This window comes from Seriola dumerili, unplaced genomic scaffold, assembly GCF_002260705.1.
Source record: "Seriola dumerili isolate Sdu_G_001 unplaced genomic scaffold, Sdu_1.0 BDQW01000621.1, whole genome shotgun sequence".
Classification (NCBI taxonomy): Eukaryota; Metazoa; Chordata; class Actinopteri; order Carangiformes; family Carangidae; genus Seriola; species Seriola dumerili.
The window spans coordinates 484804-509235 of NW_019174876.1; the positions used below are offsets into that span (position 1 = coordinate 484804).

Genomic DNA, 24432 nt, shown 5'->3' on the forward strand with positions numbered 1-24432 from the left:
TATGTGGCAAAAGTCCTCAGTTCGAATCCTGATATAGGTTTGACAGGTGAAAAGTAATAATTTGTTACTTTAGATGAGTGTATGATATTTTAAAATATCAGCAATCACCCCAGTTGTTGCTCCTAATCCCATTTGGCTCCAATGACTGGAATGACCAGGGACTGACCGGGGGTCATGCACTCGGACTGTTGTGCCCCGAGCCTACAAAAAACAATCCCTTCTGCGGTAACCCAGGAGGTCATCCTCAGAGAAAAAACCCAACAGGATTCATTGATGTCCATTTCCCATGTTACCTTGCACCACAGTCTTTATATAGTCTGCTGCACTGATAATGGGTCAGACAAGATATAAGGTGAGCCAGAGTCCATTCATGATACTTCTTCATTACATAACGTTAAGGTTGATCACAAACACAAACAATTTGGTTACACTGAGAAGCTCTCAGTCTGGACACAACCTGTAACTGAATGTTCTTTTTATTTATTTTACTTTATTTACTACTCATTTATTCATTTATGATGTTTATGTTGGCATTACTTCATGCCAATCAGCATCTCAGGACAATAGTGATGCAATGTTTTTGTCATCAGTTGTATGATTATATAACAGTTTAGAGAAGTTTTAAATCCTGGTGATGAAAAAAATAATTCTGATAACAGGAAATTTAATCATAAATCAACATAATCATTTATATCTTTTTTTTTTTATCTTTCTCCATTTTATAAACTATTTCATTCATGTACTTATTTAATTCCAAAGGTTTGGTCTTTCAAAAAGTTTATTCCACACTGAGGCAGAAATCCACACAGCACACTGTAGGAAACACTTGACATGTGTGTACAGTGCTGTAGTGCTACACTGCAGTTATAATGCATATATATATACTATTTTATTGTTGTAAGTATGTGTAAAGAAATTTTCAATCAGTGTTTGGTACTAGATTCTAATGACTCAAAATCTGTCAGAGAAAAAGTTGGGGCACCTTCTTAATGTTTCAAAGCTTTAAATTTAAGATTTCAACAAAACTCCATAAGGGTCCCATGTCAAATTATGGACCTAAACATCACTTTTAATTTTCCACTAGAAATTTGCATGTGGCAAAAACTGTAAAAGCTTTCATGATGTTGATGCAAGTTACAAAAACTTACCTAACGCATTCATTCATATTTACTATTATTTGTTCTTCCATACAGAACAAAATCATGTGGATCTAAGGATTGTGATGTTAGGGAAGACTGGGAACGGGAAGAGTGCCACTGGAAACAGCATTCTGGGACGACAGTGCTTTGAATCAAAGTTCAGTCCTGAGTCTATGACTGTAGACTGCTCTAAGGGCAAAGCTACAGTAGATGGACAACGGGTTGCTGTCATTGACACCCCAGGCCTGTTTGACACCAGGTTTGGCATGGATCAAGCAACTAAAGATGTATGCCAGTGTATTTCTTATGCTGCGCCTGGACCCCATGTCTTCCTGGTTGTCATCAGACTGGGCAGATACACTGACGAGGAAAAACAGACGGTGCAAAGGATTCAAGAAATCTTTGGCCAGGCTGCAAACACATACAGCATGGTTCTCTTTACTGGTGGTGACCTTCTTGGAGATATCACTATTGAGACGTTCTTGGCTGAAAGCCCAGACCTTCAAGAACTTGTGGCCAGATGTAACGGCCAGTACCATGTCTTCAATAACCAGCTGAAGGATCGCTCTCAGGTCCGTGAGCTGCTCCAGAAGATTAAGGATATAGTCCAGAAGAACGACTTCAAGCTGAGAGAAAGAGGGAGAGGAGAGAGTGAGAGGAGGAGAGGGATAGGGAGAGGCAGAAGATACATGAGGAGAGAAAGAGGGAGAGGGAGGAGTTAGAAACAGAGAGACAGAGAGAGAGAGAGGAGAAAGAAAGGGAGATGACAAGCATGAAGAACAGAATAAAGGAACAGCATGAAAGAGAACTGAGAGAGGAAAGACAAAAGTTACAGTCCAGGCATGAAAATCAGGCCAGAGCAGGAAGCTGAAGGAACTAATCCATTCTATGCTGTGGGAAGCCTAATAGCAAAAGGAGCTAAAACAGTGGGAAACGTATTTCGGAGCTTTTTCAACTTTTGAGTGTTCAGGCTGAGGCAGTTCAACCACAGAGGAAGCCTCCAGAAGCTCCAACAGCATATTAAAAAAGATTAAATTCATCCACTATATTCAGAATTTCTCTTTTTTCATAAGAGAATGAAATAGTTGATTTTATTTGTTGAATCAGCGCTTTATAGTGTAGGTTTGTTAGGCTATTAGTAAGAGGGTCATTTTCCTTTGCTGTGTGATAATATGACGTCGACAGAACAGGATGTTGTCCTAGATTTACAAATCAGACAATGTGTTAGACAAGTGGCAGAGGATTGGTACGCTATGGCACAAATGGTTGATGTATAAGTGTAAAATTTACTCTTATTGATGTTAAACGATAACGGATAATGATTTCCACAACGGTCATGTGGTTTGTTTTTGTGCCTTCAGTATAAATCTGTGTGATTTTAGACATAAAACACATGAATGTTGATAATGCCAAGTAGAATCTTGAATACTAAAACTTTTTCAAAAAATTCATGTTTTGATATTTCGCAATGCTGTAAAACACGTCCATGTATCGGAAATAAAATCCATGAATACAGAAAAGTGATCGTTCACTTGTATGACAACAAGTTTGGAGGAGGTATGAAAAACATATACAGTACTATGCTCCAGAAAATACAGGGGGTATGGGGGTACACAAAAACAGACTCAGAAAACTTTTTACAAGATGTTTATTCTCTTCACAACGGCTCCTGCACATTTCAAGAGAAATAAACTTTTAGTGAATAAAATAGATTTGCAGATCTAGTGGACATGTATAGACTTATTTTCAAAAATACATATGGGTTTGGTGTTTGAAAGATGAAAGTGGTAGATGTGTCTTAACAGGTTTAAAGATATTTTGGATGAAGGTAGAATACCCTATGAATTACAAACAGACAAAGGAAAGGAATTCTTAAACTGGGAGTTTGATGCATTAATCAGAAAAACTAACACTTCACAACATCGAATAAGACAAAGGGTAGCGATATGGATATGGAGGGGTAACAGGGGGGTAAAGGGGTTGGGGGAGTTAGGAGGGTGGAGGAGTAACAGGGGGTAAAGGGGTTGGGGGAGTTAGGAGGGTGGAGGGGTAACAGGGGGTGAAGGGGTTGGGGAACTAGGGGTTACTCCTCCCTTCTCCTTCCTTTCTCTCTTCTCCTGCTCCAGTTAGCATGCACTTGTAGCTCAGGTGAGATGCCTCCAACAGAGCGGTGTTGTCATGACGTCCTCCGGGTGACAGGTTGATAATGAGATTGACGTTTCTTTTGTCGGAAGTCTGACAGTGACGCCCTGTGGTAAAGACGTGAATTGCATTCATTTGGGCAGCTGCCTTGCTCAGCCACAAACAATTAAGAGGACAATTTATCATGCGTCGTACGGCAGTCGTAAAAACAGGAAGTGATGTGTGGCCCTGGAGTGCGTTTTACAGAAGTGAACAGTGAAGTTATATACACAATGAAACTCGGTGGCCAAGCCTCATTAATATCACAGTGAGTACCAAGCTTGAAACACTTTTTTATGTTTGTTATTAGCGCTACTTGTAAGATATGTAGCTCGAGGGCTTTCTGTGTAAATTCTTTGTTGCAGCTAATTAACACTTCATCATAGAGTATCATATAGCGTTCACGTGCATCTGAGAGCACAGTCTTGTTACTGTACTGTGTTACCTGAATGGACATGGTTTCATTTTACTGTTAGTTAAATCTGATTATTTCTGCTTTGTTGTGGACAAACAAAGCAGAAATAAGACAACACTTAATCCAAATACCAAGGCTGTAAAATGAAAAGTAACCTTATTATGTAGCCAGGGTGTCAAAATTTTCTGGGTGCTGAGTATTTTTTGTGTGTCTAAACATGCTGTGATAAATTGTTTATCTCTCATTCCTTTGGCTTGGGTTCAAATCCCAGTGGAGGTATCGTAAACTGACAGGTCCTGGGAGATGAGGATGGACGTGGGTAGGAGGCTGCAGAACTTCCAGCCCTTAAGGATGAGGGATGGCAGGCATGGTTGTTCCTTGTGGAGATTGGCTGCAGAGGTTTCCCAGCTAAATCAACATGGCGGATGTTGTCAGCTCTGGGCCTGGACAAAACGAGCAAGACACAAGCAGCTGGCAGGATGGGGCCGGAGGCAGAATGAGCTCTCCCTGGACGTGGAGCAGACGAGAGGAGGGAAGCTGGAAGCTAGGAGCAGATGGGCAGTGATTTGGCCACCACTGCCAGCCCACCAACTGGAGAGTGAAGGTAAGGTACCACCTGATGACATCTGGCTATGAACAGGTGTATGTCGCAAATCTTGAAAATTGAAGGTGGTGTCGATAATGTGAGTTGTCTGCAAAATCATCTTCCCTGCTTGAACCTGGGTATGAATGAATTTAAATCCAAGACATAGAGTTAGATGTGTGTTCAGGCATACTTTCCGATCTCATCCTAGTCTGTTTTATTTCAGCTAAAAATCAGTCTGAATAATGAATCATGCTTAAAGTTTTTGGAGAATTTGTTGTTGTAAAACACACTAAAATATAGATGGATGATTATGAAACATCTGAATTAAGAAAATAATAGAAACAAGCATCCAAATTCTGCTTGGGTCCAGATCATTGCCACCTGTGGCTATATTAATTTTTTTTAACCTTTGTTTAACCAGAAAGTCTCTTGGGTTGCATTATCTCTTTTGCAGAGGAGACCTGGCAAAATGGCGGTGTAAGATAAGTGTAGTTATGGTTACATAAGGACACGTGTCATTTATTTACAACATGTGATATAATACAAAATAACAAAACAGGACCTGAGAGACCATGTATTTCATTTTGGTAGGGCTGAGCATATCTCCACGTCTCCACACATCCAAAGCAGGACAATTATTTCCTCAGGAAACAGCACAGTTTTCTTTTCATTTCTCCTGAAATATGGGTGCTGTTGTTTCTTGTAGTAATCTCTAGCAGCAGCATGGTAGTTTCTTGTCTTTATGGATTGAACAGAATTGTCAAACTCTGTCAATTATGACAAAAGAAGAAATACCATCGCACCATTATCAAGAATTTTGAAACAAGTTGATTTGTAGAGGGGAAATTATCTTAGCTCTATAGCAGATTTGTCCGCTTGTTTTACAAAAAATTATTCAGTATACATTAACAGACAAAGTGACCTTTTGAAATTTTTGCAGTAGATTAGTGATTACCCACAACCCCCAGAGAGAGTCACAGCTTAGGACAGGGAGGATTCAATGGCACAACTCAAACACCGGGCGAAGTCGGGGCGTGTGGTCGTGGTCACCAACAGGAAGGCAGGAAAACCAGGTGAAAGGAGAAGGGAAAAGACAAAATCCAAAAACGGGCTTCTCTCGAAATTGCACTTATCCTTAGGGGTCACAAGATGGACCCAGAGAACCACTGTCCAATGATCCTGAAGTGCAGTGGTGAAGAAGGTTTTCAGATCCTTTACTTGAGTAAAAGTGGACCGACTAATATGACAGTAAAAATGCTCTGTTGCAAAAACAAAGGTCAAACATTTAAAAAAGTTAAATATCCAAGTATAATCAGAAATGTACTTAGAGTATCAAAAGTAAATCTAGCAAATCCTCATTGCTTTTGCTGGAACCATGAAATGTTTGGCATTTTAAATGAAAATTATTTAAAAAATTATTATTTATTAACTATTATCAAAATAGTTGCCAATTGATTTGCTGTCAGTTGAGTAATTGATTAACTGACTAATTGTTTCAGCTGTACTTGTATGTAAAGTTGGGCAGTTTAATTTATAGCAAAGCATCATATTTTATAAGCGCTTCATATGTTTCGTATAAATTGGTAAATAGTAACTAAAGCTGTCAAATAAATGTGTAGTGAAGTAAAAATTGCAGTTTTCACCTCTGAAATGTTGCAGAGTAGAAGTAGAAAGTGGGAGGACAAGAAAAGACTTGAGTAAAGTACAAGTACCTCAAGTACTTGAGCTGTTGTGCTTAGTTACTTTCCACAGCTGCTGAAGTGAAGCAGCTCACAGCAGCAGTTGCTATGGTGAGGACCCTCCAGCAGATTATTTTGGATTACAAATTAGCCTTATTTGATAAAGAGTCCCTAAGGAGCCCAGTGTTAGATGAGGTTTGGTGGTGTTGGTTTGGCATGATTTATTTGGGTAAATAGAGAGTGAGACATGAAACTCGTTGTAATGTCTATGAAGATTTTCAGTCATGGTAAGACATGCTAATTATTATAATTATTTATAATAATTCTTACTGTAATTTTTTTTTTTTTTTTACATTGAATCCAAAACCACAACAGTAATGTTTATAAAGAAGGTAGCTAAGTTTGTGATTTTTTTTTTTCCCCACTGCCGGTAAGTGGCCTGTGGACTGAAATTTTACGTTATTACAAAGAGACAACTTTCAAATTCGCTGGATATTGCAAACTGCATTTTTTTTTAGAAACCTTGGTATAAGGCTCAACCCCTTTTAATAGCAGTCATCATACCATTTCACCTTAGATGCCTGAATTACTCAAGTTATTTGACAAAATGAATTGCCTCATGGTCTGTGAAGTGCAGCAGACAGTAGAGGGCAGCAGCAGTAAAGTTAAAGCTTTGCAGACCTTCAGCTTTGACAGAGATTCAGCTCAGGTCATAGATGGCTGTCTTACGCATTTGTGAACTACACATTCACATGTATTATGATAAACTGTTGTGTATATTATAGAGAAAACTATAATTTATAGTATTTTTAAGCTTGTGAGAGTCAGACAGATTTCCATCAGGGGCACAGAGGTGTCAACTAACTGGTTGTATTTTCCTCATATACTCCTTCTCTATGTTCACTTCCAGTATCACTTCATATGTGAACCACACAGATTCATCAGTCACAAAATTGTAGACTGAGTATATTTTTTTCTAAATTTCATGTCACATACTGAGCACTGGAATAGCTTGAGTGACAGATGCAAGATGTCTGAGTGAGTTATTTCAAACCTTTCTTGACGAGTGACAGAGTGACACCCTTTGGTGTGGCGCAGAAATCTGCCATTTTGCAAAATGCTGTGACAGCTCCATCTCTCAATTGTTGGCTTCTCCAGTCGCCTCTGTGGCATAATAGACCTGTCATCAGCATCGTCCTCCACCATCCCTCTTCTGCTTTTGTCTAGACAGCAGTTTATCAAACATCTCCATCTTTTTTTTCTTTTTTTTTTTTTTGTTCAGATAAGGAATGTCAAATGTGGCGCTTTCAATACCAGATGCCAGATTACATGGAGATAAATATTTGACCTCTTCGTGCACTGTCTTTGGTTTACTGCACAAGTACAGATTGATTTGCTCTCTTGGCACTGGCTCACTGCAAAAAATCTCAATCTCAATAAGTCATTTTGTCTATTGTTGAATTCTTTAAATGTATTTTCTGTTGGGTTGAAACAGTTTTTTTTTTTTATTTTTTTTTTATTCGGTCCTACAAAAAAAATTCACAAAACAGCAAAGCATCTGTTAGACCAGTGTGTAGTAGAAGATCATTCTCTGATTACTTAATAGATAATGTCATGTATACCATTTTTTTTAGGAGTGTTTTTAGATCCTTATATTCCTGGCAGTATGAAGCAGGTGTTGAGACATCACTTCTCATTTTCAACCCCAATAGTTGCAACATTTTAGAGACTGTACTTTCAGTATCTGGGGGAGGGAAAAATTCTAGGGGGCGTGGGGACTCATGAGCTCAGTATTTCTAAAGTCCTGTGACTTAAAATTACCTGTTCAGAATGAGATCTTTTGCCACAACAGTTTGCTTTTCATTACTGAGAATGATGGTATTGTATAAAAATGGTGATTATTTAAAATTTGAAGGATTAAAAAAGTAAGACATATTGTGATTATGTAGCAGCGCAGTGCACCGACAGTAATGACATTCTGATCAATTTCCTTTCCTGCCCCAGGTCGCCCTCAGCGTCCTCCTTACCTGGCAAACTGTCTGCTGCAATGTCCGGAGAGAGTTTTGTGGAGACGCAGAACCTTCTCATTGTGTCTCGCTGTTTATGGATACTTTGTCTCAGAGCAGGTACTTTTAAAACATCTTTCATTTTTGAGCTTGTGACCTCAGACCATGGGCAATTTTTTTTAAAGCAAAAATGACTAAAACATTGGCTGGTTCGAGCTTCTTAAATGTGCTGATTTGATACTTTTCTTTGTCACATATGATTGTCACATAATATCTTTGGGTTTTGAACTTTTGGTCAGATAGAACACGTATCTGAATACCTCATCGTGGAGAGTGCGAATTTCTGATGTTTTATTAACAAAACAATTAACCAGTTACTTAAGGATGTAATTGACAAATGAGTCAATAATAAAAGCATTCATTTTAATTATTGATTGCAGCCCTAATAAATGGTGAACATTAAATGAAAATCATATGATTCATGTAATTTTCGACATATTATACAAGTCATTAAAGGCGACATTGGCAGGTTATTATTATAAGTCTGTGTTGCCTTGTGTCAGTTCCTAGTCTTAAAATGTTTCCGTCTTACCACAACAGAGTAAGTTTTTCATCATCTGTCAGGGTCAGGAAGTCTGGAATAGTTTATTCAAAACTTTGATCATATTTTTGTGCTTATCAATTTATTTAGCCCTTTATTTATACAGGGGAGGCTGAGCATACACGCTCTTTGACAGCACCGCCCTGTTAACAGTTTAATAGACCAACTGAAAGAAAACAGCAAGGACAGACAGAGCCATTACTGAAACAGGTCACTGACAACAAACAAGGTACAGGCTCAATGAAAACAGTCACAGGGAGGCAGAGATCGAGTGTGTTCTTGGAGTTACAGAGAGGTATGAATGTTTTGATTTTTAGGTGACATGGTGTGTTATTCCATGAGACAGTCGCTGGAATGGAACGGGTTAGACATGGGCCAGCAAACATGAGATATAAGATGGCAATTTTCCAACTATGTTGTATCAGTGCCAGTGGTTATTTCATCTCTCAGACAGCGAAGGCCATCCAGCTTTATCATATAGATAGTGGTGTGGTGAGTGTTGTAATGATCGGCCGTGATGAACCTGAGGGCAGAGTGGTAAATGAGATCGAGGCGCCTCAGAGTGAGGCAGCAGCAACAATCTTCTTTTTACACGTCAGAGGACACATGGTTCTGCCTCTGTGCAAGTCGCCAAGCTCACAGTTTACCAGCAAGGATTTCCACATCATATTTAAGTGCAAATCTCTTATCAAGCCACAAGCCAAGATATTTTGAATTTAGTAGAGAAATGTGTTTTATTGTCATCAGTACCTGTGGATTTGAAGACTAGCAAGAAATTTATTTTATTTTTTATTTTTTCTTAACAACTCACTTAAAATTAATGTTAAAACTAACATTTAGCTTTTCTAACCAAAGTGAGTTGGTGAGGACTTCATCAGGTGGTCAGAAACACGACCCTAAAACACAACACAACATAGTTGTTCTCCATATCTGCTAGGTGTGTAAATAGACAGCTTTGCTAACAGGCTGTCCATATCAACTTGATTAAATGATTCAATATTGTGTTCACAACCTGTTACGGTGATTGCAGGTTTAATATGACAAGTAAACAGTTGCATACACATCCATCACACATGGAGTAACAGTAGCTTTTATTTATAGCATCTGGTGATTTGACAAATGTCTGTTAGTCACTCTCCTTTTAGCTCTGCTTTGGTTTCCACCAGGGAAATATCTGGATCTTTATCTGTTGAATGCCCGGGTATGTTCAACAGCTAGTCTTAAACTGTGTATTTCTGTTGTTTAGTATGCAGTGCATGCGTTTTATCAGACCTTTTTTTTTTTTTTTTGGAACAGAGGCTGCTGAGAGCTGTGAGAGTGAACCAGAACAGTGAAGCTGTGGGCTGGAAAACCAAAACAACGAGCTGAAAGACACTGCAACACTGTGTGAAGCTGAAGGGACTGATTGGGTGAAAATCTTCTGTGGGTTCATCTCCATGTGTAACGCCTGTCATATTATACATAGTAATTTCACCCACTGATATTAAGAATATTAATTAGAGTAGCTTTAATTGGTCTGTTATACATCTGTTCTAATGTCAACGTGTGTCTCTTAAAAAGACAAATACATTCTCACCCTGAATGTGTCAGTATGTGCTCTCAGACATGTGCAGAGAGACGGTGTGTGTGTGTGTATTGTGTGTTGGGGGCTGTTGTTAGAGACCCTTAATGCTCTCGTTCTCTCTCTCTCCCTCTTTATCTCTAGATTTCTCCACCTCTCTCTCTCTCTCTCTCTCTCTCTCTCTCTCTCTCTCTCTCTCTCTCTCTCTCTGTGTTTGTCTCCCCACCCCGGCGCTCTCATTCCATCAGGTCCTCACAACACACACACTGCAGCCTCCGAACGCCTCATCTCCTCCACCAGAGCAAGAGGATCAGAGAGAGGGAGAGTAGAAGTGACAGTGGAGCAACATCAGCATCACTGACAAGCATCTCCCTCACTGGGGGAGAGGGGGAGAAAGAGGAGAAGTGGCAAGAGTGAGGATAAAAGAAAAAGAGAGGGAGCGAAACAGTGAGAGAAATAAGTTTTTAGGAGGCAGGAGGACAAGTGAGGGAGAGTTTGGAGTGAGAGATCTTGGTGGGTGGCAGTGGGGGGGATTGGCCGCTCCATTTTCCCTTTTCTTTTTTTGGCTGTGAGCGCTGCCTGCCTCTGCTCTTCTCCTTCTCCCCTCCTCCTCCTCTTCCTCTTCTTCCTCCTCTGTGCTCCTCTTTTCATCCCGACTCTCCTCTCCCAGCTCCCGCCGTGGGGTCTCAGCTCTCCGTCTCCCTCCCCCCCTCCCTCGCTCCCTACCTCCCCCGAGCCCTGCTGGGAGCCTCTGGGCTGCTGCGCCGCAGGAGGATGTCTCGCAGGGAGTCTCCGCCGCCGCCCTCGCCACCTCCACCTCCGCAGCTGCTGGGAGTGCGGAGAGGAGAGGTGCAGTGCGAGGATCGTCCGGAGCGCGCCGAGCCGTTGTCCGACGCCGAGAGGGAGATCATCCAGGACACGTGGGGGCACGTCTACAAGAACTGCGAGGATGTGGGGGTGTCTGTGCTCATAAGGTGAGTTTTGTCAAGAGGTGTTTTTTGTCTCTGTGAAAATTTGTCTCAGCATGAGAGGACTTATGAACAAGAGATGAGTGAACACATCTTCACAGATACAGATGCTTAAGTTTAAGGCTGTGCGTGCTGATGTAACAGCATCAGTTCAGTTTCCCCGCTGCTTGAGCTCTCACTGTCTGTAGGTCTGTTTGGATGTAGATGCTTTGTTCTCGCAGCGAAAACCGGCACTTTCTATTAATTCTCTGCCAGCAATTCATCATCCACTGTATCCTAAATAATCAGTGGTTGAAAAGTTAGGTAGTGGGATTACTCCTCTTATTTGTCCTCTGTCCTCTGCAGTCTTATGTTTTAGAATTATTCTTTGTTTTGCATCAAACACATAATGAAGCCCACGTGAAGGCAAAGGAAGAGAGATCTTTTCAAGACCGAGGTGTCACTGTAACCAAGCAAATATTTGATGAAACCTAATTGCAAAAGGTTTATTTAAAGAGTATTTTAATAAATGAATCAAATCATTTTACTATTTCCGAACTATTGTTTATTGAAGTAGGTTTTCTTATCTCAACAATCTCCCTTTCTTTTGCTTTGCTTGTGAATAACCAAGAAATACAGTGATATACATACAGTACAATAAAATGTGGTGAAAAGTAACCAGTAGCAACAAAATGTTTCATACAGTGTTTGAAATGTCAGAAAAACAAAAGAGCCACATCTGAGTAGTGCATCAGAAGTAATAGTAGCAGTCATGGTTTAATATAAACTGGTGTCATTTCATTACTGTCAGATTTAAGAAATATGAGAAACTTATTAAAAAACTGACATTGAGTTGAAATGAGTAAAATGGCTTGAAACTTTCCTCCACATGATCTCAAACATAATATTGTAATAATAAGTCAATCTGATTATATCTGTAATGTGATTAATGAGATTAATAATCTGGAGCTGATAGGAAATCAGCAGTGCACTGTGTATTAAAGCTTAGTGTGTTGGTATTTTGGTGGCTGCTCGTTCACTGATAAGGTTTTATAGCTTATAAAGTTTCTTGATTATTTGATTCAGTGGTTTCTGAATGAACCGACCTACTCGCCAGTTTCACAGTTTACTACCAGAGTGTTGTAGAGTTTGTCAAGGCAACTAGAGCACAGAGCATACAGTCACACTTGTGCCCAGTTTCTGCAAATCCCTACCAACCCCCTGCTGAACAGTGATGGGCTGTGAGGAGAATTGCAGGTAAAATTATGCCCACAGGCCCAAAACAGCTTTTCCATTACAAAGATATTACAAAAGGCACGTCTTTAAAATTAAGAGAAATGTTTTCTGAATTGTTTCTATTACCAGGATCGGATCCATTAGCTTCATAAAACAGTAAAGAAGAAGTAAATTATTTTTACGTCATCAACATGAGTGTTGACTGAACCAGAGTAGGAAACTCAGAAGCCTGAGGAAACCTGGAAAACCTTTTCAAATGTATAACTTTCACTAGAAGGAATGGGGAGCCATTTTGGAGCATGGCATCCATCCATGATTAACCATGGACCTTACTTACAACAGTGGCCATTTTGAACTAGACCGAAGGTTTTCCCCAGATTTTTCATGTCACGTTCACCACACCAAGCTCTCACCTAACCTCAGCGATCTTTCACTTCATCATGACCATTTTCAACTTCACACTTTATCTCAAGGATCACACTTAAACACAATCACTTTAATCCAGTTAGTGTAGACAATCACAGCACTTCTGATCAACAGTACACCAAATACAAACTCAAGGTGACAATTTTCTACTCAGCACACTCCTTACTGTTGTGAATCATGTGCCATACCATACCATTAGGTATAGCAGTTATCCTTTTGAGAGCTGCAGGGGGGGTTGCTGGAGCAACATTGGGCGAGAGGCAGGGTACACCCCAGACAGGTTGGTGTGTCATATACATATTATAAAAGTCTTGGGAATTGGACAACCAAATATATCCTTACAAAGTCACCATGAAAGCATAAAGAGAAGTTAACAGCAGCTAAAAATCTTCTTTACACTGACCCAACGTCCCACGTTGCTGCAGTGATGTAGGGGTGCACACCAGGGTGTGTCGCTGCGCTGTGTGATCACTGTGGGGTGGAGTTACAGACCTGAAACCAGAGGGCCATGTATATGATATACTTAGTGTATGATGTAGACGATATACTGTAAGTTGTGACTGAGTTTAAGTAATTTGATAGCTTTTTGATCATTATTAAGTCCTTATTTACACCATATTTTGAAGAAATAATCCCTTCATGTTACCACATGTTTAGGGATGTTTTTGTTCAGTGACAGGAAGCATGCAGAACCACACACACACACACAAAATCAAAGAAAGAAGAAATTCATGGTCTGTGTTCGCGTGTAGAGTAATTCATGTGTCTTAGCATCAAGATGGGCAGCAACAGATACTGACACACTATGTAGGAAACCCAGTCATACGATTAATGGAGGCTGCATTTTGCATGGGCCACACACACACACACACACACACACACACACACACACACACACACACACACACACACACACACACACACATTATGCTATTCTGCACCCATTCCCTCAACCTCTCACCAATAACTGAGCTGTGACAAGTGTAGGGAAGGAGGGAACATTGCATTCCTCTCTCATTAGGATGCTGAAGAAAATCTCCATAGTTCACACGTTCTTACACTTTGACAAGGCACGCAACGTCTTTTAAGATGGTTAATATGCTGAATGTGTTCCTTAAGCATTTAAACATTTATATTAGGTTTGGGTGTAATTCATGTATAGAAGGCAGTTCAGACATCATACATTTTCATCTTTAGATATACTGTAAGCACCTTGTTTTCATATTATTCACGGCTCTTGCTCATCCACTGCTACTGTCTTCTTAAGTTGTCAAAATGTATCCGTAAACAGAAAATCAGACATTTTCTCCAAGAGCCTAATCTACAACAGGCAGTAATGCGCTTTGGAGCTGCAAAGTGTTGCAGACTAACTGGATGTAACACAGCTTGACTGTGTTTTTCCTGCTTCTTTTCATGTTTTTTTTTATGTGTCACAGAGGAAAGACTTGATTCGTTTGAATGTCCCCAGCTAAACTGTCTCAGTGTTACACTAAGAAGGCCTTTAAGGGCTTGTTAAAATGGACAGCGAGTCGTAGCCAAGGAGACCGATGTGAGTGAGACAAACTGATTTTCAGTTTGGGGTGAAGAGAATCCCCTAGGGGGAGAGAGCGGAAGGGGCAAAGACCATCTTCAGCGTGATTGTGTGTGTGTGTGTGTGCGTGTGTGCGCGCATGCGTGTGTGTGTGTGTGTGTGTGTGTGTGTCTTGTGCTCTTATCTGTGGATGACAGCAACAAGCTTTGGCACTTCAATGCCTCCCTCCAAGCCTCACTGTCTGCCTTCTCTCTGTCACTACTTTCAATCCTTTACATATTTCTTTCCTTCATTTGCCACATTTTCTCCTCCCTTGATAATGAATAGGTGACTTATCTTCCTCTTCCAAATCTCAGTTGGTTGTGACGATCATCAAAATCAATTATTTCAAAGCTGCCAAGCACATTACATATCCAGAAATAAGTTTTGCTGACTTTCGTGTAGATACCTATTGATATCTAGCTTCTCACAGCTAAGGAGCATTAGAAAAAACATAATTTGTTTAAAAAATTTTGTTTGTAAAATGTCAGAAAATTTTGCAAAAATGTCGATCACAATATTGATGAATAATAAAAAAAAAAAACAGAAAATGTGCAAATCATATTGTTCCAAGTATCAGTGGCATTTTTGCTTAATAATGCTAAATCAGTTATCAAAAGTGTTAAGTAGTGTGTCAAGTAATTTTCTGTAAATCCTTCTAATATTTCTATCTCTGTGTAATTATCAACAGTTGGCTGGCAGTTCCTCAGTTACCTAACATAACCTGAGGCTGACTCCGGGTTCAGGGTCTTGCATGGTCGAGATTATTATTTTTGAGATCAGTGCACAACATCCCACGGATTTGCATTATTATGTCGATCCATCTGCTGGATGCATGGAGAGAATAGACGGCGACGTTAGCCTCAGTTGATCTCACCAATGCGTACAAATGCAATTGCACCAAAGAGTGAGTGCACCCCAGGCGTCAGCAGAACAGTGCATATGGCAGCTTTGTGAATACAATCAAATCCTGCGTACTTTGAAATAGTTAAGAGCCGATGGGTGGATTCAAGCACATTTTCATATAGCGGAAGATATTTGAGTGTCACAATGGAACAGAATTTAGAGAAAATCTCACTTGGTTAATTTGAGGTATTTTCCTGCTGTATTTGTAACAGGCCGTTGGAGCAGTACATACAAATGGGGTTAGTGGTGTGTGATGAGGTAATCGTCACTGAAATACAAACAGCAGGAAGCACTTCATTTTTTTTTCTTAACTTAACTCATACAGATACAATATAAAATACACAACACTCAAAACCAAATACGTTGACATGCTGGTGGCACTAGAGGACAAATCAGGAAATCACCGGGAGTCATCAGGAGTCATCCTGTGGGGGGGGGCATGAATATCTGCTCCAGTCTAATCAAAGTGTGATTAACAAGCCCCACTAATGGCTTTGATGAATTCATTTAAATGCAGAGACAGGTGCAAGAATGTGTTCAGAGCTCTCCAAAGTACTAAACACTGGTACTCCTCTCACACAGGAACAGAATGTTTCCCACCATGTCTCAATATTCAAGTAGTATTACAGTTCTGACATCTATTGAGGATCATGAGGATGCACTCTATCATCCTGTCTACTATCATTCTGTCAATTGGTCTGTCTTTTGACCAGGCAGTCGGTCTACCCACCACTTAGCTCCAGACTGAAATATATCGGCATCTATTGACTTGATTTTCAATTTTATTTTTGTAGAGACATGCATGTTTCCCAGAGAATGAATCACACTGACTTTGGTGACTTTACCATTAATGCCATCAGCAGGTCAAAGTTTTCAACATATTAACATCCATTGAATGTAGTGGCACATTTGATGCATATATTTATGTTTCCCAGACGATGTTTGCTAATGACTCTGTTAATCCTGTCTTTTCCTCTAGCGTCACCATGACATTGACATTTGTGGTTTTTAAATAAGATGAGGTGCTCAGACAAACCCCACATGAGTCGGTGTATTCCATCAGGTGCCCTTATTTTAAGAAAACAAACCATTCAAATCTTAAATTGTGAGGGTCCAACTTAAAGGGATGATAGGGACTTTTAGACTTTTAAATACAGAAACACCAGATCAAAAAGGTTTCCTGTGCTTGGTGATGGGCCTGTTGCATATTTTCTTTTAATGTACTGTAAAACTATTCCTTGGCTGCAGGGGATTAAACGTTTTTCATCCTAACACAAGAGGACAGGCACTCTGTTTTTCCTCAAAGAAAGCATCAGAGCAGCAGCCTGTTTTCTTAAGGCACTGCAGTTAACTTTCATGTTTGTCTAAGCAATACAAGAGCTGCTAGACGGTCGGTATTCTTCCTCTAATCGAGGAAAGATGTGTGTGTATGTATCGTGACAGCTGGTAGAGCCAAGCTAGAAGTGCTACAAGCAAGCTGAGCCTTTGTAGGCCTAGCATGACATAGGATCTGGGGGATGTGGATGTAGTGTAGCAGTGCTGCCGAGGGCCAAACTCCAACTGGGAAATAACTGTACTAGCAATTCTAGTCAGCTGGAGGACAGACAAGATTTAAAGTGGGTCAGTGTGTGTGTGTGTGTGTGTGTGTGTGTGTGTGTGTGTGTGTGTGTGTGTGTGTGTGTGTGTGTGTGTTTGTGTGTGTGTGTGTGTGTATATAAACATGTAAATCCATCTGTTTTTTAGTCAGCATTGGTCTGTAAAGTTCTGAAGCTTTGTGTTAGCTACACTCTGAATTGTTGTTGTCATTTTACTTAATCTGTCAGATTTCTCACAAACCACTTCAGCAAAGCTTGTGGAAACTTTCCTATTTCGTTGGCATACACTCTTTCCTCTCTCATACTGAGCTGCTGTTAGCTCACAGTCGACTGTGATGAAAACTGTCAAACCCCTGAATCAAAGCGGCCTTCGTAACTAGAGTCCCGCAGGACAATTTACATTTTCTTTGTTTATATGTTCGCTTACATCTACCAGGGTGGTTCGAGAACGGAATTTACTACATCTGCACCTAAAATAGCTCCTTAAAAAAAATAAGCTTAAACACAATCCAGACTCATCAGAGATAAGTGTCATTTTTTTCCACATCATCAGTCTTTAATGCGGAGCAGAGTTTTGAAAAGCTCTACAGTGAATCTTGACATGGACCAGTTATTTTCTCTGTTCTCTCAGTCTTGTGGATCCTTGGAGTTTAAGAGAAAAGGTGGCAAATATTAACAGCAAAGAGCAAACTAAACCTATCATAACATATATCCCTTTTCAGATTACACAGCATTATGTAGATATGTACAATGGGATTCAAAAGTGTGAGACCACTTTCTCATAGTGGGACTCCACTGTATATATGGCAGTTTTACATGTTGGGCTCATGAATGAATAAGTGTCCGACTCACTATTATGTAAAAATCTCGACACAACCAACACACATGGTTCAGAGAGATCAAATATACAGTATGTCTGCTGCTCTCTGATAACTGATTAAAGCTTGATTTGATAACATTCATGAGTATGATATTGTTTTTTTAAAAAAAAGTTTTATACAGCTTTTTAATCTGCTTGAAACTGTGTTCAGTTGGCATCTTTCAGGTTGATCCACTGTCACAAACGGCACCAGACATGCTTGAAAATTAAACACCTCTCTTCAGCACACCTGCATCAAATTACACTCAAAGAGGCTGATCAATCTTAACCATCGGGGTCTCATCGGTACTGCGACACTGCAAAGGTTTCTGCCAAGACACTTCCTTCCCGTCATACTGATGGCGCAGAGGTGGATTACACACTTTACAGACATGAAAAAGCACATGTGAACTTGTGAACTGCACTTTGGTGAAAAAAGCTACTTTCTAAGGAGGAAAATCATAAGAGACTAATTAGAATTTATGTCATGCTGTGCATTTAAAGGCTTCAGGACATTGTTTGCATCGTTTGACTCGTGTTTTTGTAATATGAAAGAGTGACTCTCTAGCCCTGGGTCATTCATTTCCTGGTTAATTCTAATTTTTCAAGCATGAGTCTCCCACAATCATTCTGGATCTATTATGGGACTCTAAAAGGATTTGTCCCAGTTAAGCCTAATAGCTGTCATAGCTATCATCTTTATTTGCCAATAACAATTCAAGAATAAATACTAACAGTGTTAGGTGAAGATGTCTTTCTTGTTCTTGTGCTTGTAGTCTTAATGCTTTTGGTATTCAGGATTCTCATGTTCTTTGCAAAATTCCTCCAGAAATGCCGTACGTGACCAGAAAATTACACACAGCAGGAACATTTCTCTAATTCCTCCTCTTGCTTTTCTCAGCCTTTCTTCACATACAAACCACTGTTGCAAAAAGCGGCCAAAACAGTAAAGAAAATAAGAAATCCAAACTGTTATTTGGATCATGGTATATTGTCATGTCAGCAGACATCTGTGCTAGATTTGTGCTCTAATTACTCTGTGCTGAAAAGGGACAGTATCTGATAGGTTTACCAAATTGTATTGCTCTTCCTTTTCGTAAACAATAAAGATCATAGATTACTTTGTGGCTCTTTTTAAAGATTTATTTATTTTCGGGACCTTTAGATAGTTTTCACAGGTGACACTGATATGGTGGGAGCGACAGGATATGACGGGATATATTGCTTGGGTTTATTTAAGTTATTGTCTCAAAAAAGTATGTTTTTCTTTTTCTGGAGTATCAGACAATCGATGTAGTGACTGGTGAAGAGATTGCTGTGTGAACAACCATTATTGCATCATTATGTACAATATTATCCGGCCCTCTTGTAACTATGACAATTGATGCATTCATACCTTGAATTTATTGTTGTCTGAGGCTTGCAACTATATCAGGCTATGAATTTTAAAACTGTCCTCACTTCATTGTATTCCTTTTCTCCTCTTAACATGCTGCAGCACAAACTACCTCATTGGTGGCATTTCAGACCACATGAAATGGCATGTCTTGCTTCCTGCTGGGACAGACCAAATGTGAGGTGGCACTGTTCAAATACAGCAGACATGCTAGCCTGCATCTCTTGTTAAACACCTCTATTACCCTGATTGATGTTTGGGCAGCCAATGAGAGGGAAAATTGTCTGTCCACAGCTGCCTCTTGTGTTGGTTTTAAAGAAACAGTTCAGCATTTTTGGGAAATCTGCTTTTTTTGCTTTCTTTCTGAGAGTTAGATGAGAAGATCGATACCACAGTCTTGTCTTTAATGATAAATATGTAGCTGTCAAATTATTATTGTTACACTTTGGTTTTTGTACTGATTAAACAAGCAAGATACAACATATTAATTAATTAACTTTAGAGATGCAGTTAGGCAGACTTTTTTCTTTTTATCTTTAGAGCAAAAACAGGCTAGCGTTGAGTATTTATGCTCAACGTAACTAATGAATGCTGATAAACTAGCCTGATCAGAAACAATGTTTTTTATTAGTACGAATTTCAGTGTATTTCACTGCATCTCTTTACACTTAGCATGTAGGAAATAGGATAAAATGTGTGAAAAACGGCTAACCTCATAACAATAGCCATGCTAGTGGCTCTGTTAGGCTGTATGTGAGTAAGTGCTTTGAGCTACAAATGCTAATGTCAGAATGCTAAAATACACTGAAAATGCTCATGTTTAGCATGTTCAGCATCTTAGTTTAGTGTTATAGCATGCTAGCGTTTGTTCAATAAATCAAATCAAAAAACCTTTACTGTCCACCTCTGCATGGAAGTAGAGCTTCAGCTTGGATGTCAAGCAACAGCATTTACATACAAAACATACATGATAAGTAAAAATACATTTCAGCTAATACTAATACTGAAATAACACTAAGACTGATGTCATTAGTTTTGCAGGTACCTTGTCATAAACCAAGCAAAAGAATTTGACCTGATGATGGCACTGGATGAAGAGTTATGGTCTCACCAAAGTTACTACAATTAATTCTCAGGGAAACAAGCATCAGTTCCTCATTTTCATGGCAGTGCTGTTAATAGTTGAGATAAAGCTCATAAAATGTAGCTGCTGGTGAAGTCAGAAGGAAAGTAAGGAGTTAAACAAAGACATTAGGGCTCATCTAGGAACCTGCTTATATTAATTCTTCCCCAATTTATTCATAGATGCTGAGAAACTTCACTGGATAATTGGAAACTCTGACATGCTGGTGACTCTAGATGTGAAGTCAGGTTTAATTTAAGTTCTTAGAATTAATTACCTTTTTAATGAAAAATGTCATGGCAATCCATCCAGTAGATGTTGAGATATTCAGTGTGTCTGGACCAAAATACTTGACCGACCAGCACTGCCATCCCAAGGGCTACGCTGCCAGACAAGTTGTCTTTTAAGCTTCTACTGTAAGTCTAATGTGATTGGGGAATTTTTTTTTTGCCTCCTTAGGTTCTTTGTCAACTTCCCATCAGCCAAACAATACTTCAGCCAGTTCCAGGACATGGAGGACCCAGAGGAGATGGAGCGAAGCAGCCAACTTCGGCACCATGCCCGCAGAGTGATGAACGCCATCAATACTGTGGTGGAGAACCTCCATGACCCAGAGAAGGTGTCGTCAGTGCTGGCCCTGGTGGGAAAGGCCCATGCCATCAAACACAAGGTGGAGCCCATGTACTTCAAGGTAACTTCAGGAAATGACCCACGCTCTGATACTAACAAAGTTTGTCGGACACATTCTGCTTTACTTTGCTCAGTGATTTTTCTTTATCTCTCAAAATTATTTCTGCCAACAATCCCTTAAACTACATTTCCAAAGAGGTGTTGTTTTCTAGTTTTGGCCATCTGTTTGGTGTATCTATGAAACAAAGAAGACTGTCTCCTGAAAGAAAATTGTCGAGCTCTCTCTTTCCTGCACAGTGGAAGTATTTTATTGCTTCAGCAGCCCCTTGACTTATGGAAATACCCCATGTGAAAGAGGAGATTTTTCTACTTATTTAAATCTACTCGCTGTTATCTCTTTATTATGTTTAAAATGTAACTATCATCAGTTTGCACTTGTGTAGAAAAATACATCAGAATTGTTTCATGTGTAATTGTTTAATCATATCAAGCCTTGAAAACGTGACAAAAGAGTGTAAAAAAGAGTTTTATGGGGCAGACAACGTATCTCATCCCCAGCTTCTTCAGGTTTTCTTGATCACTGATGTTCTGTATAATGTCAAAAGTGTAATGCAGTCACATGACAGAAAACTGTGCATACACATCAAGCATGATTCAGGAATTCATCTCACCGGCTTTAAAGTCACAACCTGCAACAATGAAAGAAGTTAAATCACTGTAGGTTCGCAAAAACTAGATTTCCAGCTGGAGTTACTCTTTAAGTAATTAAACAAATTATCAGAGACATTAAGTACAACTGTACTTAAAAACATACACAAATGTTAGACAGCTCACACGGATAGTGTATTTTATATTACGGATGTAATATTTATATTTGTCGAAGTTATTGATGTTAATAAATGTTAAAATCATTTCAGGGTGCTGCTGTTACCAGAGATAACAGTGCTGTGGGAGAAAGTCACAGAATAAGTATCATCAAGAATGTTTAAGATCCAGTGTTTAATTTAGACCATATGGTTGCATAATTTTCAGCGTGAAAATCCAATATACTTCCCCTCTTCATCTGATTGAAGAGGGAAGCATATGCTTCCCTCTTCAAGTCTTTTGAATGTCATCTGCAGTTGGTTCACAAATGCAGCTGTGAAGAGAACACACTGCTGCCAGTTAAGTACCACTAACTTCCGACTGCCTTTAGAATACATTTTAAGATCTAATTGATCAGTTTTTGAATAAATCATTAAATGGATTAGTCCTTATGTGTATTTCCTGAACTCTTAACCCCCTTATGTACAAGGGTGAACTCCAGTACTGAACTTAAAGTCATTGTTTAACACGCTTGTCACCACCTGACTTATCATGATGGAACGTATTGTGTGATTAAGTTTTGGGCTGGACAGCTAAACAATTCACTGAAACTCACTATAAAGCTCACTAAAGCCAAGGTGAGCTACCAATTTGTGGGATAATTCAACTCCTTTTCACATTGTCACATTGTTTTTGTCATTATTATTATTTTTTTTTATCATAAAAATATTGATCATTGAAGATTCTTTTTTTGACTTTAAAAACACCAGTTTCACCTTCCTCAGTAGATGGAGTTGCTCAGTTGTCATGGAAATGGCAAGAGAAACATCAAGGAGGCCACTGACATTTAACAGGGGTTACAATCTTCCCCCATATGTACAACCACCTGTTAATCACACAACCCAAATTCCATAGTTAGGTCACATGATAACAACCTAACTCGCCATGTGGCTAAAGGTTTTGTAAACAAAGTAAATGGATACTGTGGAAAGAGTGTTTATTCAATGTGTTTGTAATGGTTTTATTGGCACACAAACATGAGACCTGAGGAGTTTCTACATGTCCTCATTTCTCATAGATTGCGTTTCATTGCTGTAGCTTTAACGCCACTGCTTATCATCACTGCATTTAAATTCATGTTTCTGTCTTTATTTTTGCTTTCCCTTTATACCTACTTCTTTTTTCACTCCCCACCTGTGTTGTCCTTTCTCTCTGCTTTGTCATTTTCATTCCCTTTGTATTGCCTGTCCACCCACTGCTTTCATGTTTTACTGTTATCATTTTCAATTCTCACCTGTCTCGCCCACTTTTATGTTCAGTGAATTGGATTCTTTTTTGTCCACCACTTCGCTCCCACTTTACCTACCGAATACTATTTCTGTGCATTACTCTCTCCTCCCTCCAATTGCCATTATCTTGATAGCCACATATTCCCACTCTTTCTATCCCCTTCTCGTTCTCATACCATCGCCCTCTTTTTTTCCTTGTTAATCAAGTTTCTTACTCACCCTCCTTCTTCCCAGATCCTGAGCGGCGTGATGCTGGAGGTGTTGTCTGAAGATTTCCCAGAATTCTTCACGGCAGAGGTGCAGATGGTGTGGACCAAACTGATGGGGGCGGTGTACTGGCACGTGACGGGGGCCTACACAGAGGTGGGCTGGCTCCAGGTCTCCAGCTCAGCGGTGTGAAGAGTTAGGAGGAAGAGGGGGTAAAGGAGTTTCCAGTGGACTTAATGAAATGAAAAAAAAGGGAAAAATATGTGTTTGTGATCATGTAGACGAGTGTGATTTCAAGGGGTTCTGTGAGGATGGTTTCACAGACATGGATGAGATTAATGTGGTAATCCGTGCAACTCTGTACTTTATTTTGGTGACATTTTGGTGCTAAGCCTTCGTTGTGGTGGTGTTTCTGCAATGCACTTCCCAGAGATCACTTGGACACCAAATGATGTAGCCACATGTCGTTTTACTTTCCTAATTAAGTTTTAGCTCATGATAGTGGTGCTTTAGTGTGTGTTTATGGCCACGGAGGCAATCACTGCTAACGCTAACTGTCCAGTTCTTCTACTGTTTATTCCAGACAAACTGCTACCAAAAATATGTAATACATCACTTCCTCTGTAGCATGGGATGTTCCCCATCAAAAAATCTACGAAGTGCTTATACAAATCCAAAAGCTTTAATGAACTGGTATTTTTTGTTTTACTGGTCTGTTACATTCATTGACAATTAACCCCTTCGCTAAGCCCCACCCGGCCTGTTGCTTGGCCTGTCAAGCTTTCCTGTCTAGCACAAAAAGAGGAGAGGTAGATTTACCAATCATCATCTTAGTAATGTTTGAAACAATTGTTCCTTGAGAGAGAAAAAGGCATGACAAGACGTCGATAGGCAAAGGCACGTGTATCATTTCTCACCTTCCTATACATAATGACAACTGTGGCTAGCAGATTTCATTGCTAGCTAGTGAATTAATGTTAGATGCAAAATAAAAATTAAAATAGCCTAGCTGTCTCAGACTGACTTGTTTTAAATCAAGAACCTTGAAAAAGACACTTCATATCATGCTAAAAGACTGAGGCTAAATGTCCAAGATCCATTTAGAAGAAATGAAATGAAATGATTTTGCATTGCAGGGTAGCTAGTTAGGCCTAGTCTTATGGTCTAGTATGAGGGAAAAAAGACTGTATTATAGTTATGTATTTGAGGGAAAAATAAAAAGGAACGCATCACCTGGGAATGGCTTCAATACTATAAAATTGAACTACAATTTATA

At 39.5% G+C, this 24432-nt stretch overlaps 1 protein-coding gene and 1 pseudogene across 1 annotated transcript; both read left to right on the plus strand.

Moving 5' to 3' along the window:
• Positions 1 to 946: 946 nt before the first annotated feature.
• LOC111236362 lies at positions 947 to 1857 on the plus strand (annotated as a pseudogene).
• A 9085-nt stretch (positions 1858 to 10942) lies between these two features.
• Positions 10943 to 23348, plus strand: cygb (cytoglobin). The gene is made up of 3 exons (XM_022765046.1): positions 10943 to 11142; positions 20686 to 20917; positions 23184 to 23348. Exons 1-3 carry the CDS (start codon positions 10943 to 10945, stop codon positions 23346 to 23348), a joined length of 597 nt encoding a protein of 198 aa, XP_022620767.1.
• The last annotated feature ends 1084 nt before the right edge of the window (positions 23349 to 24432 follow it).